At 39.7% G+C, this 15,688-nt stretch overlaps 1 protein-coding gene across 2 annotated transcripts; it reads left to right on the top strand.

Moving 5' to 3' along the window:
- The first annotated feature begins 1,752 nt into the window (after positions 1 to 1,752).
- ddx5 (DEAD (Asp-Glu-Ala-Asp) box helicase 5) lies at positions 1,753 to 9,971 on the top strand. Of its 2 annotated transcripts, none has more exons than XM_042504293.1 (13): positions 1,753 to 1,896; positions 2,520 to 2,688; positions 2,808 to 2,904; positions 3,873 to 4,006; positions 4,753 to 4,818; positions 5,091 to 5,232; positions 5,314 to 5,474; positions 5,979 to 6,151; positions 6,238 to 6,348; positions 6,530 to 6,591; positions 6,700 to 6,759; positions 8,118 to 8,352; positions 9,230 to 9,351. In XM_042504293.1, exons 1-13 carry the CDS (start codon positions 1,850 to 1,852, stop codon positions 9,261 to 9,263), a joined length of 1,491 nt encoding a protein of 496 aa, XP_042360227.1. In that variant the 5' UTR covers positions 1,753 to 1,849; the 3' UTR covers positions 9,264 to 9,351. The 2 variants fall into 2 exon arrangements, with proteins under 2 accessions (XP_042360227.1, XP_042360226.1); XM_042504292.1 differs by having other exon boundaries at positions 1,757 to 1,896; positions 8,118 to 8,339; positions 9,230 to 9,971.
- The last annotated feature ends 5,717 nt before the right edge of the window (positions 9,972 to 15,688 follow it).

The raw sequence follows: 15,688 nt of genomic DNA on the forward strand, positions 1-15,688 counted from the left end.
CTAGATCAAAGTACTAAATGAATTATCCAAAAAATATGTCACTTAGTTTACTGAGTGATAGAAAATGGGTCCCTTAAGTAAAATGTTTGGGAACCACTGTCATAGAGATTAAAGCATTTTTTTCTTCTTCTTTTTTTTTTAATTTAAATTAATCCATATTAAATCAGGTAAGTACATTGAGATCAACATTTTTTTTTTCCAATGGAGATCTGAACAAAACAGCAGCATAAAAATAGTTACAAACGATGATAATTACAATAAAAACGTAAGAGAATAGACAGTAACGTGGAAATAATAACCCTCGCAGACTGTTTTGTGCATTTTATCTACTTTTTATTCTTGATTTTTTGGTGATTTTGGCTGTGTTCATGCATATGACATAAATTTTGGCGTGATTGAGTATTTTTGTGTGAATTTCCAGCTAAGTGTAAAATACACTGTGGAAACTAAATAGTTACATTCAGACTATTAAGGTCAAAAAATGCTCCAATGAAACCGATTCAAGCTGACATTTTTGATCCCATCAAAGCAGAAAAACATGCATTATATTATTTTTAGGTGTCATTCTGGGCTTTTGACTTGGAATTTGTCATTTTTACTATTTTTCTCCCGATGAGATAATTATTTTTTAACCATATTTATCATATGGAGAAAAATAGGTGCACTCTCACCATTAATGTTGCTGCTATTCACTGACATATCCTATAAAAAAAATAAAATAAAATAAATAAATAAAAAATAGAAATAATAATAATAATAATAATAATCATAATAATAATAATTAATAATAATAAGTATGAAATAATTAATTAATTTTTTCTTCTAAAAACAAAGTGGCATCATGTGAGAAACCTGGCATTTAAAGGGTTAATGAATATTTATAAATAGGACTGATGTTGGCTGGGAAATCTGGGAAAAACTCAATGAAAGTAGAATATAATAATAATGTATAATATTTTTAAAGCTTGATTGTGAAGAGCACATTTTGTGTGCAGATCGTTAAGAGTGTGTGTAACTTTTTGGTCCATTATTGAAATCAAAGGCAGCCTGTGAAGAAGTTTTTCCGCACTTTAAATATAATTTTAGTCATTTTGCACCCAAAAAAAATCTGTGATAATTATTTAAAATGTGCTTGTCAACAGACGTTAAGCGCAAATAAATCACACATTGGCACATTGTGTCTTATCAAAAAATAACAATAAAATAAAAGTCACCCCTTTTGATGTTTGGGTTGGTCCGGATGACGTCATTTACAGTAATAGACGGAAAGCCTCGTCAGAGCCGGATCACCACTTTCTGTCTGTCTCGTACATATCCTTCCGCGGACATTTGTTGAAATAACACAATGTATCAAACGGAAACGCGTTCAGTCGGAAATAAAAAACAAAACGTATTTACATATAACGTTTACGTGACGTTTTAAACTCCCTTCTGATCGGCTAAAACGTTACATAAATTGTGTTTGTGAATGATTTTGAATAAACCTCGCGTGTGATTTTTTTTCGTTTGTCTAACTTATCTTAGAAAATACAGCAAGTGGGTGATTAGGGGATAAATAAATAGTATTTTCGATTAAATTTATAGTGAATTTAACGCGCGGTTTCACCGGTGTGTAGCGGGTCTATGTTGTCAGCCGGCAGGAGTTGAAGTTGAAAAAAAAAAACGTGCGGCGGATGAATACATCGGAAGAGTGACTTCCTCGTGCCATATAAACCGGGCCTCATTTTCACATTACCGGCATTTCACCGCTGCCGGCCGGTCGGGATTTTTTTTTAAGTCAAAAACCACAGCAAAAAAAGGATATTTATCTATTTTTATTTTTATTAAACTTGTTTACTTAAAAAAAAATATGCCTGGATATTCCGACAGAGACCGCGGCAGAGACAGAGACAGAGGGTGAGTCGGTTTTTTAACGGTTTTAACGAGTTTCTGCCTCGTTTGATTCGTCGACGAGACTAAAGAAAAACGAACTGAAAAAGTGTTAAATGTTTGATAACATGATAGGAATTAGGATTTGCTTTTTATTTTCGACAGATGAAGTACAAATTTAAGAGGCTGACTGGCTCTATTTGTCGACGCGAGGCGCCGGGCGGATGGCCCGTTGTCTTTGGCTCGCGGCCTAGTTTGGCCTCGTGCCCCGGCACGGCGGCTTCTCGTTAGCTTCAGGGGTAGCTCAATGGCTGCTAACACCTAACCGCGATATACATAAAAACACACCCTTATTTACAGTTTAACTGTTTAGATCGTTTGTTTTTTGAAACGTACTAAAGTTCGGCGGCTAACGTCGCCGCTAACTCAGCTGGCTAGTCGGCTTTTCGCCATGTGGCACCGTGAATGCGGACACAAAATGCCGGCTGATTTTTTCCATTGTTCCTCTGCTGGCTGGAAAGTATATGACAGCTTCGTGTTTTCAGAGTGACGCAGTTAGACCTCAGCTCGTTATAAAAGCCGTCGTCGTTGATGTCACCGCCGTGAATGTTTCGCGTGGGTGCAGCCTGACTTTGTGACTTTAATTGCAGGTATGGCGGCGGCCCTCCCCGTTTTGGTGGCAACCGCGGAGGCGGCGGCGGAGGAAAGTTCGGTAACCCCGGCGAACGGCTGCGGAAGAAGCAGTGGAACCTCGACGAACTCCCAAAGTTTGAGAAGAACTTCTACCAGCAGCACGCCGACGTCGCGCGGAGGTCTCCGGTATGTAGTCAGCGTGGTCCGTCCACCTAATGTTACATAACACTGTGTTCAATGTGTTCCTCCTGCACGTGTTTCCGTTATGCAATCCTGAACATCGCCGTGCTTTCTCTTATCTGCAGCAAGAAGTCGAACAGTACCGGAGAGCCAAAACCATCACATTTAAGGGGAGAGATTGCCCAAATCCCATCATCAAGTTCCACGAGGCCAACTTTCCATGTAAGTTTAACTTAAAGTGTGAAATAAATCTCAGAGGAAGGTCTTTGCATCTCAGATAACCTTTTGAAACCCGAGAAATTTTGATTTTTTTTTTCAAAAAACAACATGGAAAAGACATGGCAAGACAATTTTCTTTGTTTAAAGGATCCCCATCAGCTGACACATGGGCAACACGTTAGGCATCCTGGGCTTTGGGGAGACAATATTTTCATTTTCATTAAAATTGTAAACATAGTGGTTCAAAATATCATCTATAGGTTTGATTTAACTACTAATATCTGTAACAGACAGACCTCAGTTAAAAGCCTGTAATTCATTGTTCTCAAAATGAGGCCTTAAAAAGTCTAAAATTTGTTGAAAGTCTTATTTTGTTTACAAAGGTAGTCTTTTTTTTTTTTTACAGTGTTGTTACCAAGCTAATGGGGAAAGTTTCATTACACTCATTACAAGTTGCAACAATGTTATGAAGAAAAACATTCAATTAAATGTTCAAAGAACATTTTAAGGATTATTTAAAATAAAGCTCCTTTAAGGTTATATGTTAAATAAGGTGTAATGTTTTAACAGCAGCAGACTGAGGATGTTATGTTGGTGCTGAGAGGTGACAGATCATAGTTCCCCTTAAAAACGCTCCCACAATGTTTCACGAGAACAAACAGTGAACATGTTAAACTAAAATAAAACTTGCTGCTGAAAATGTTACTAATACATTGCATTTGTTGCATTGTACCATTTTTTGAGAACCATACGAGGCTATAAATGAACAGTTTGCATTATATCCTTCACACTTTTGTCTGTATGGCTGAAGTAAAACTTAAAGCTAATTTTTGGGCCGTATTCTTGTCATCTTGTCTACTTTGCATTTTTTTCAGTTGTTAGAGGTTTTGATGTTTGTTAATCGTCACAGCCAGAGAAAACTGGTGCTGTTTCAGGGTTTAAAGAGTTAATGTTTGTCCTCTTGTCTCCAGCGTATGTGATGGATGTGATCAACAAACAGAACTGGACTGACCCGACGCCCATCCAGGCTCAGGGCTGGCCTCTGGCTCTCAGCGGAAAGGACATGGTGGGAATCGCACAGACCGGCTCTGGCAAGACGCTTTCTGTAAGTTTCCTGTTTTCTGACTTGAGTTTTGATCAATAAATGCTGCTTAATATCTGTTCTGACGCGTCTGATCAGTTATGTTTTACTACTTCTCTCTATACACACTTGAATTATCAGTTTTCTTTTACTGCATTTGGATATCTTTCATCAGAATTTAAACCTAAAAACTGAGGAGATTGGTTTGATTTCTTTCAAAAACACAAAAAAGAGCAACTTGGCAAGAAATATCCTGCAAACTGCAAAAAAAATGGTAAAGGGTGACAGGGAAAATACCTTAAATAGTTTAGGTTTATAAGATATTTTCAAACATAAGTGGAATTTTTTTTTAAACCATTTTCTGTAATTTTTCAGACAATTTTCTTATTTCCAATTCTTGTTCAGTTCCTGCTCTGATGTTTTTAAAGAAATCTTACCAGTGTGCGTAGGTTGGGTCAACAGGTGATTTTAACTTCTACCAAAGTCTTTTTCTGGCAAGATATTTGTACTTCTACTCAGGTACGCCTCTCATGTACTTCATCCATGACTGGTTATAAGCAGTTTATTTTTACTACAGCACTTAATAATTTACGTAAAGAGTGATTTTAACTTTGATCAGTCAAACAGCAAAATGAAGGTCAGTTATTGTTTAGGCAGTAAGGATGGGCAGGGCGAGTCCACGTTATCCATCTTGCAGGATGTTATGTTTTAAAGGTTACACTTTAAAGCTAAGCTCGTGGAAGTGACTGTTTCGTGTGTTTGCTTTGCAGTATTTGTTGCCTGCAATTGTGCACATCTGCCACCAGCCTTTCTTGGAGCGCGGAGATGGTCCCATTGTAAGTATCGATGATTTAATGCATCGTCACATTTCTCCTACGTACTTTTAGCACATTTCAGTCAAGATAAAACTACATACAGACGAAGAGAAAGAGTAATCTTTTCCATAACATAAACATAATTTGCTATATTTATGTGCTCCTGTATTTTGGGAGGGTATTCAGGAAGTCGCCGGTGCCTTGTTGTGACTTTGAAACCTGCATGGTCTCAAACACTGGAACTGAAATGTGTAGTCTGTGTATTTAAAATGTCATTATTTCCTTTTTTACAGTGTTTGGTGCTGGCCCCGACCCGTGAGCTGGCTCAGCAGGTGCAACAGGTAGCTGCAGAATACGGCAGAGCTTCTCGCCTAAAGTCCACCTGCATCTACGGTGGAGCGCCCAAGGGACCGCAGATCCGTGACCTGGAAAGAGGTATTTTTATTTATTTTAGCTCAGCACCTAAAAGATTGACATGTCTTGAGTTTAGTTCTCATCAACACTCGTCTTTTGAAGGTGTGGAGATCTGCATCGCCACTCCGGGAAGGCTCATCGACTTCCTCGAGGCCGGAAAGACAAACCTCCGTCGCTGCACTTACCTGGTGTTGGATGAGGCTGACAGAATGCTGGACATGGGTTTTGAACCACAGATCCGAAAAATTGTCGACCAAATCAGGGTGAGCTTGTGGCTATAAATGCATGAAGAAGTGAAATACTTAAATAAATGAATAATCAGCAGTTAGAGCGGTGTGTCGGCATGAATCTGCTGATGTGACAGGTGATAGATACTGATTCTGTTCTCTGCATTTTATTGTGAATGATACTGTTAGTGAGGTGATGTACTGCATTAAAAAACATGAAAACTCATTGTATGAATAACATTATAGCCACTGTGTGCATGAAGCTGTGTTTTTTTTTTTTTTTTTAAATGCTGCTAAAATGGTACTATCAGTGTTTGTGTTTATCACAGTCAACCTACATCAAACCACATTTTCATCTCTGAGAAAAGGAATTACAATGTGTAGTAACAAAGTATATGTAGGATTCTTTAGGTAAACAAATTGAGAAAAATCTGTTTTTGAGATTTCATACAGTGGCACAAACGCCAATATTTTCATGGTCAAATGCATCGATTTTCTTTTCTTTGGGGGAATGTTTTAATGACTCTCGTGTTTTTGCAGCCCGACCGTCAGACTCTGATGTGGAGCGCCACTTGGCCCAAAGAAGTCCGCCAGCTGGCTGAGGACTTCCTGAAGGACTACGTGCAGATCAACATCGGGGCGTTGCAGCTCAGCGCCAACCACAACATCCTGCAAATCGTGGACGTCTGCAACGACGGAGAGAAGGAGAACAAGTGAGTGTCAAAGCTGAGGTTTTAATAATAGCTCTTAAAAGATTTTGCAATTATAGTAACTGTCTTTTTTGTTTTATTTAATAAAGACTCATCCGTCTGCTGGAGGAAATCATGAGCGAGAAAGAGAACAAAACCATCATCTTTGTAGAGACGAAGAGACGCTGCGATGACCTCACCAGGAGGATGAGGCGGGACGGGTAAGAAATGAAAAATACTGTTTATGGGGACTGAGCTTACTGACTTATCAGACGATGTTTTAACAATTTCTTTATTATAGTATTTAATGTATGAATCAGTGTTTTATGCATTTGTCCTTGTCAAATAAACAAATACTAAAATATTGCATTAATTAATATGAAAAACCTTTGATCTCGTTAGGTGGCCCGCTATGGGAATCCATGGAGACAAAAGCCAGCAGGAGAGAGACTGGGTTCTTAACGGTAAGTTTGCATCTGCAGTGAATCAGCGAGTTTACGATGTTCCAGTGTTTGTCATTTAGACACAACAGCCTCCAGAGTGTTTGATCATGTCTTATTTTTATTTTTCAGAGTTCAAATACGGAAAGGCTCCGATTCTCATTGCCACAGACGTCGCCTCCAGGGGTCTAGGTCAGTATCCCCCCTAAAACGGTTTTCATACTCTTAATGTATTTTTAAAAAAAGAAAGTGTTTTTGCTTTCTTTAACTCTTCTGCTTCTTTCTGAGTTTCTCCCCTGACCCGAAGGAGCAGTCTGTGTGGCAGGGCCTTGGCATGACAAGCCCAGGTCTCCAGAGGGGGAAGGAGGATTCTTGGAGGTGTCCTGACTGGCGAGGCACGGGTCTCCCAGTCGTGCAGATATACAGAGGTGACCAGGCAAAGTGCAGCATAACGCGCTGGCCTGCCTAAAAAAAAACAAATCACGGGGGGCGAGTTGAGGGCTGGCCACAGTTCCTCCCCCATATGCTGGTCTGTTCTCTGGCAATGGTTTGGACTGCTTCACACACCCAGGCTCTAACTGTCCCAGCTCAAAGCCCAGCTAGTCTCTGATTGTCTTGCATGTACGTTTTTTTTTTACATATATTTATATATTTTTCGCATTGCAAGCTATTTGAGTGGTTTGGAAGGCGCTTTCTGTTGGTTGTAAAAGCATGGGTGGCGTTAACGCTCTAAACTTGTGCCGGAAGAGCAGTCTGTCCGATCGATCATACCCTCACCTCTGTAATGACATGGCTACTGGCGCTTTTGGTGACAGTGGGACATGCTAAGTTGGACACCCTTGGACAAAAAAAAATCCAAGCTCACACTCCTCCCTCGCCTGCGTTTCAAAGTCATGTCGAGACCTGCCAACGAGAGACGTTCTGATCAAGTGAACACTGGATGAATCTTGCCGTGCAGAGTGCACAGTTTGTAGGCATCCTGCACTTTGGTTCAGAGCTACCCTTTTTTTTTTTTTTGGTTTTTCTGGCAAGAGACTCTGCAGTGTGAGCTTTGTAGTGAGCGTCTCTGGAGCCTGACAAAGGGACCTCGGTTAAGTGCTAGCTCAACAACACTAGGAGACAGTAGTGTGCATAGCAGCCCTACTGTAGAGACTCCTGTGGGTCTCTTGACAATATGTGGGGCGTGTGCTGCAATGGGAATGGACTAATGCATACTCCAAAAAATGGTAAGACTTCTGATCCATTCTTTCCGAGGGTGGTTGGCAGTGTTTAGCGGGGTGGGTTTTTATTTTTATCCCACTGGATTGGAAGCTGATGGAGTGTGCATTGTTTCTCTTTTCCCACCGTAGTGTCCCTGAAAGGAGTTGAATGTTTACGGTTTTGACTAATGCTAGTCTTTTGCAGCTTTGTGGCTTTGCCAGCCGACCTCCCGACCGCACTAACTTGGCCTTTTTGTTTTTGATCTGGTTGTCGTGGTGGCGCCGGCGCACGTCTCCCATGTGCCGTCCTCTTCCTTTTCCTTTATGCCACAACGCAACACAATCTTACAGATGTTGAAGATGTGAAATTTGTCATCAACTTTGACTACCCCAACAACTCTGAGGACTATATCCACCGCATTGGCCGAACGGCTCGTAGCCAAAAGACAGGCACGGCCTACACCTTCTTCACTCCCAACAACATGAGGCAGGCCAGCGACCTCATCTCTGTGCTCCGCGAGGCCAACCAGGCGATCAACCCCAAGCTCCTCCAGATGGCGGAAGACAGAGGAGGTAAATCTAATTGGTGAGATACAGAAACTGTGCTGTGAAGTGCAGCCGCTTTTACTTCTCTGCTGCTCTCCTTTGCTTGTTCTGAGAGGTGGATTCATTCACCGATAAAAACTTCTGTATCTCAAATCAATTTTTGTCAAACGGACAGTGCACCTAAAAATCAAAAATGCATGTTTTTGCTGTAGCCAGTAGTGCCATTTATCAGCTGTTTTTGTGAGAGCTGCAGAGTTTTGGAGAAATCTGCCTTCCCTCGAGTCTGATGGAACCAGGTCTGCTCCATAATAATGGGTCGGCGTTATGACTAAAAATGAAATATTTTTGCAATTACAGTATTGACAGTATAGAGTATTTTCAAAACTGGAGAAATAATGAAGGATGCAGGACACAAAATGTCGTAAATTCAATACAAAACAACAAAAGTGCAAAATAAAGAAATAAAATAAATCATTAAAAAAGTTTTTTTTAGTTATAAGTTAACAAACCTAACGTGTGCCTTTTAGTTAAAAAAAAAAAAAAAAAAAAATCAAATCATCTGTCACTGGGTGAGATTTTTTTCCCTCTGCATTAAATGCAACATTCATCAACACTATGAAGTAATTATGTCAAAAAATCGAAATACTCGAGAGTGTCAAAATATGATTTTTTTTCCTAAAATAATCAAACTTAAACTGATGCTGAACACTGCCGGCGTCCTCGGCTGAGCTGTAACGTCAGCAAACCGAGTGACGTCCCTGCAGCCGATATCTCAAACTCTGACTGATAAATGTCTCCACAGCTAAGAGGAAAAATATCCAATTTTGATTTTTGGGTGAACTATCCATTAATAACTGTTTACATTTTAGGAGAAAAAACTGTGGCGGCGCCTCTGTAAAATCTGTTGTCCTTTCCAGGTCGTTCAAGGGGAGGCAGAGGTGGCGACTATAGAGACGACCGTCGGGATAGGTATTCTGGAAGGCGTGATTTTGGCAGTTTTAGGGACCGGGATAACGGAAGCAGGTTTGACAACGGACCAAACAAAGCCTTTGGCACAAACACACAGAACGGAGGCTACGGGGGCAACAACAGCGCCAGCAGCTACAACGGAAGCAGCTACAACGGCAACGGACAGTCCAACTTCAGCAACAACCAGACGGGCGCCTTCGGAGGTCAGAACTTCCAGGCTCAGCAGTTCGCTCTCGGTAAGGGCGCCGCGCAGACGGGCGCCGCTCATCCCCCGTTCCCCTTCCCCCAGGCACAGGCGCCGCAGCAGCACCCCCCGCCGCTGGTGCCGTACCCGATGCCTCCTCAGTTCTCTCAGTAAAAACACACCACAAACTTGAAAGAAGTAATTTATTGCTTTTTTGTCTTGTTTTAAGTTCTACACTTGATCCAGAATTTTTTTGTATTCACACGACAGGGTTTCAAACAACGTCGACCTCTATTACGCCTTTTAAGATCTGCAGTGCAGCAGTAGTGGTGTTGCGCACTTGTTTTCCTATTTAATTTGTTACATTCCTCAGTAACGTTTAGTTATGTTTTGTACTAGGTAATTACAAATGTATTGATTTTTTTCATGTGTATCATTGAAAGTGATGTTAAGCTCCGAACTTGGAAGTGCACTGCATGATCTTTCAAATAAAACCCAAAAAGAGACCATGTTTTTGATTTTGTTTTTATTCCTCCAAACTTTGAAGCGATCTGGGATTAACTTACCTTCATTTGGCGTCGGAACAATCGGAGAAATTAGTTTCTGACCGGGAAAACTCGCAATGCCCCGAAAGGCGGCAAAAAGAATACACAAGCTGACGTCATATGTGCAAAGCGTGGCAGAGTTTCCATGATGGTCACGAAATTCGTAAGATTTTCACGTCATGGAAAACCTTGATGTCAAAAATTTTCAGTTGTGTCTTCCAAGCCTGGAAAAGTCCTGGAAGTAGTAAAAATCATTGAACATTTTGCAGAAGTCATTGATTTTTGCTGTGTGATATGAAGTTGTTGCAGTAATCTTTCAGCTTTATTTTCTGTTGCTGTCGATGTAACGCAGCTCTAATATCTGACTTTACGTTTACCATCACGTACATTTTGTGTGTGTGTGTATATGTATATATGTATGTATATACATGCATGCATGCATGCATGAATGAATTTTGTGTGGGAACTCTTGATATTGCATGTCGATATTTGTTGTTCAGTTTGTAAACGTGTTTATCAGTTATGGATTGATACAAACGTGATACGAAGACTTGACAAAATCACGGAGGACTTGCAACTTGACTTAAACGCCAGTGACCTCTGACTTCACTTGGACTTAAATACTTGAAACCTTCCTGTAAATGCAGTAATTTAAGAGGTTTCCTCTCCTGAATCTTCTAACTTTAACACTGTTTATTTTTTCCCCACAAGTCGACACTTAATTCCCCTCGGTCACGTTTTTAAACCATCACGTTACAGGAGAAAACCATCAGGAACCGACATCAACTTTTAAAGTACTGAAGGTACAAAAACACAACACTAGAGTAGCAACAACTCTCAAAACTTGTTTTAACACTTTGAACAAATTTGTAGGTTTAACTAAAATAAACAAGCTCCCATCCCTCTTTAAAAAATGCAACAAAAGACAATGAGCAACTAAAACACGTCCCCAAAACAGCCAGAATTATGCAAAAAGTTACAAGAAATGTCCCCTAAAATAAGCACACAAAAGTAAGATATTAGTAGTGGTAGTAACATTATTACTACTATTAAGTTTTTGGCGAAATGTTTGCATTAGTCAAACATCAAAGAAAAACAAAAAAAATCTAGAAAAAATAGATTTGGTTTTTTTTAAAAAAAAGAAAAATATCAGCAACATACGTTAATGTTATGCAGGATTTGTGTTGACTTCTGTTATTTGGTTTATAGTAACTGAACAGCTGCTGTTCCTGTTGGTGTCCAGCAGGTGTCGTGTTTCACAAACTAACAGCCTCAGATATCACGGAGCCTCAGACACCAGCTGTCCTCCATAATAATAATAAAAATAAAAATATTTAATAATCATATTTCAGTCCTGAAATGTGCAGCGACCCTCTGCTGACTGTCCAGTTCTGCTTTTGTGAAAACATTTGTGACAAAATCTAAAAACAAATGAATCTGTTTGAGTTCAACCTCTTCCTCCTCACACTTTGTTCTCGTGTCTCGGCAGCAGAGAGGGATCGGCAACTCGTTCGCCCTGTCGGTCTCGTGCCCGTCACGCGGGCACCGATGACTTGTAGGGTGGCAGCTTTAATGACATATTTTGATATCTATAATTAAAACTAGCTCGTTCGGGTTGTCAGCAGCTCCGTAAAATCTAAAAAATGTATTAAAGTTTTTAAATGTGAGGCCTGAAAATGCATTAAATAATCTTAGAATTGAATTTATGGGGTCTGTTTACCACAAACAATTAATCTAATTTAATTCATTCATGTGAAATGACCTGCGTTTGGACAAAGTCAAGCCAAGGGGCCAAGTTTATTATAAATAATTATTAATATTTTTTCCCTGAGTGACCCTATAATTAGACCTTTGTTCCCTGGATTGAAATCGCTTCTAGTAAATTTAGAAAATTATTTTTTTTAAATTAAAGGTGGAAAAAGTCTGGAGAATATTTATAACCATCATTATTATATATTTAAAATTATTTTGCAGAATTATTATAAATTTCAAGCAAACTTTTCAGGTGATTTATTTATTTTAAATTGAATTACATTTTTATGTTTTTGCTTTCCTGTTTGTTTTCCTGTTGCAATTTTCTTGTTTTAAAAAAATGTTTATTTTTACCTTTTCTAATATTTTGCTAATTTCTGTCATTTGAAATTGCTCGATGACCTTTTCCTACGTTTTGAACGAAATCAAGCCCAGATTTCAGAGTTGTAATTGCCTACCCCAGCTTTAAACCTCTGGCGTCGCTGATTTGTTTGTTGATTTTATTATTTTTATGCGGCAGAGAAGCTCGTGAGGATGTGGGCGTGTGTCGCAGCAGAGCTGCGGCTCCACCCCAGAAATGTCGTGGATGATAAACGCCTGAGAGCGGGTCAGAGGTCAGCCTCGGCGCCTGTAGATTAGATCTGTGGGCGAACAGTACCTGCATCTCAGGAGCGCTGAGGGCGCGGCCGATTTAAACTGCTTTCTACATATTTACAGAAGCGTGGCCTGGAAGCATGCGAGGAACGCACGCTGTGTCAATACTGAGCAGTTCTGTGTCAGAAGTCAGTTGTTTTTTCTTTTCTTCATCCAGATATGCGGCAGCCGCTCCCTGCGGCAACATTTGCATAAAAAACATGTTGAACTTGTAAAAAGTTTTTTCTGTCTTCGGTGGAAAAATGAGCCGCAGAGACGCGGGGGGGTTTGTATGCACGTTAGGTCAGGTGCTTATCGCTGGTGGATTGTGCAATGTGGAGTTTAAACTGGTGGGCTGCGCTCGATTACACACTGGGGTGGACAAAATAGCATGAACACCTGCTCCATGTGATAAAAAACTTCAGTTATATCACGTTTGTGAAGCTTTTAAAGATACTCAGCTTACAGCCCGCACGCCAAATCTGGCCCCTGATACACTGCCAGGTGCCCCTCCCCCCAACCATTTTATAATTAACAATACAAAAATTAAGCGATTCACACTGGTGTTTTTGTACTTTTAGTATACATAAAGTGCCAGAGTGAATGAAACAGCATCAAAATGGAGCTTTTTAATTAAAAAAAAAAAAAAAAGTGAAAGCACCCCCAGACAGAGGCCCCAGCTAAGTGCAGTGTCCTAAAAATGTCCTAAAATCCCACAAACGTCCTAAAACCTAACATCTTAAAAATGTGCTTAATCCCGAGAAATCTCCTTAAATCTTAGTGACGACCTGAAATCTTAGAAATGCCCTAAAATCCCTAAAATATAACAAAATCGTAGAAACATCCTGAAATCATAAAAACTGCCTAAAATCCTAGAAATCCCCAAAAAATCCTAGAAATGTCCTAAAGTTTTATCTTTATGAACGTTCTTCTTAATGTTCGGGCAACGTTGTCTATAATAATAAAAAAAATGTTGTTTTTTTTATTAATTGTGATCATATCACATTATATTTTCATTTAAAAAATGTCTGATCTCTGTCCTAACAGTAACATATTCTGAATGTTGTCATGTAACATTGTGGGAACGTTTTATAAACAGAACATCCTCTGATCTGTCACCTCCTAACATTATTATAATGTTAGTCAACATTTAACCTCACAGGGACATCATTTGAAATGATAAACATCCTTAAAACTATCTTTGAAGATTAGATGAAATTGTTTTTTTAATGTTGTTCAGTGGTTTTTGGTTTTGAGTGAATGTCAGGACTCGAGTGTCCCTGCTGAGCGTTTCTTTGCACGATGATCGATGTTATTCTTCGTCTGTGGCTGGTTTTGGTGTTTTGGTTCATCGGTGTACGTTGTGGTGTGTTGACCTGATTTCCTCACATAGCTTTTGTTTGTTTGTTTTGTTTGTTGATTAATTATTTGGTGGAAATATGATGATTATTCTGCAGGGATTGGTGCGCCTGTCCGTCTCAGCGGTTATCAGACACACACCCTGTGAACGACCTCTGTGCTACAGTGAAGAACGCAAACTTCAGCTGCTGTCAAAAGTGCAGAAGATAACATGCAAACCTACACTGCATGCATAGTTTGTTCGTGTGTGTGTGTTTTTTTTGCACAGTATTATGTGAGAACTGGAGGCCAAACAATGCGACTTCTTTCCGCCTCAGTGAAAAGAAAGTGGTTCAGCATGCCGCCCCGTCTCATGCTTGCTGTGGGTGTGTCGGACACACACCCTGAGCAGTTACTACTCAAACCAACACCCACATACCTGCGAGGAGAGGGAGGGGCTAAAGGAGGAACTGACAGGTAGAAGATCGCACAGAGGAGTGAGTGACGGGACAAAAGAGAGGTGATGATCGAGGAGGCAACACAAAGGCGTCTCACTTCGCCTTGACCTTTGTCCCTCGCAGTACTTAAGCTTTAATTAATAGTTTTACGATGACAGTGTGGAAACAATGTGAATCCTTAGTGATAAAGTAAATGTTAAATCCAACAAATGTGCTAAAATCTTAGAAACGTCCTTAAATCCTAGAAATGTCCTTAAAAAACTGGAAATGTCCTAAGATCTCCAAAATGCTAGCAATGTCCCAGTCATACAAATGTCCGAAAATCCTAGAAATGTCTGAAAGTCTGACAAATGTCCTAAAATGCGAGGAATGTCCTAAAATCCGAGATATGTCCCAGAATCTTAGGAATGTCCTCAAGTCAAATGTCTAAAATACTAACAAATGTCCTAAAGACCAAGAAATGTCCCAAAATGCTAGAAATGTCCCAAAGTCCTACAAATGTCCTAAAATCCCAGAAATGTCTTAAATCCGAGAAATGTCCCAGAATCGTAGGAATGTCCTTAAATCCTACAAATGTCCCAAAATGCTAGAAATGTCCTAACATTCTTAAAACATCCTAAAAAGTCCATAATGGTTTACGATGACAATTTGAATCCTTAGTGATTAACTAAGTGCTAAATCCAAGAAATGTCCTAAAATCCCCAAAATGTCCCAAAGTCTGAGGAATGTCCTAAAATCTTAGAAACATCCTCAAATCTTAGAAATGCACTAAAAAAAGAGAAATGTCCCAAGATCCTCAAAATGTCCTAAAGTGCTAGAAATGTCCCAGTCATACAAATGTCCTAAAATCCTAGAAATGTCTTAAAAGGCTTAATGTCCTAAAGAGGCTGTTATTAATAGTTTGACAATGAGTGTAAATCCTGAGTTATAAACTAAGTGCTAAAATCCTAGAAATGTCCCAAAGTCCTACAAATGTCCTAAAATCCCAGAAATGTCTTAAATCCGAGAAATGTCCCAGAATCGTAGGAATGTCCTTAAATCCTACAAATGTCCCAAAATGCTAGAAATGTCCTCAAGTCCTACAAATGTCATAAAATCTAAGAAATGTTCTAAAATTTTAGAAATGTCCTTAAATCCTAGAAATGTCCTAAAAAAACAGAAATTCTTAAAGCGTCCAAAAAAGTCGATAATTAATAGTTTACGATGAGTGTGTGAAAACAACGTGAATCCTCGGTGATTAAGTGCTATATTGTTTTTTGAAGACAACATCACAAACATCACTCGATGGAAACACGTTGGTCTCGCTATTGTGTTTTATCGACATTTTGGAAAATATCGCTTAAGTTTGCAGGAATCTGTGATGGAAACTCGCTAAAGTGCCAAAACCTGCAGTTCCTCTGATGGCCACTTGAGGCTGGCTCTAAGAGGAGGCTGATCCCGTCTTAAAATGCCCGACTTTACTCCACCGGTCGCTACAGTCTGTGAGTGAGATCCAGC

The sequence above is a fragment of the Plectropomus leopardus genome, chromosome 17, assembly GCF_008729295.1.
Source record: "Plectropomus leopardus isolate mb chromosome 17, YSFRI_Pleo_2.0, whole genome shotgun sequence".
Classification (NCBI taxonomy): Eukaryota; Metazoa; Chordata; class Actinopteri; order Perciformes; family Serranidae; genus Plectropomus; species Plectropomus leopardus.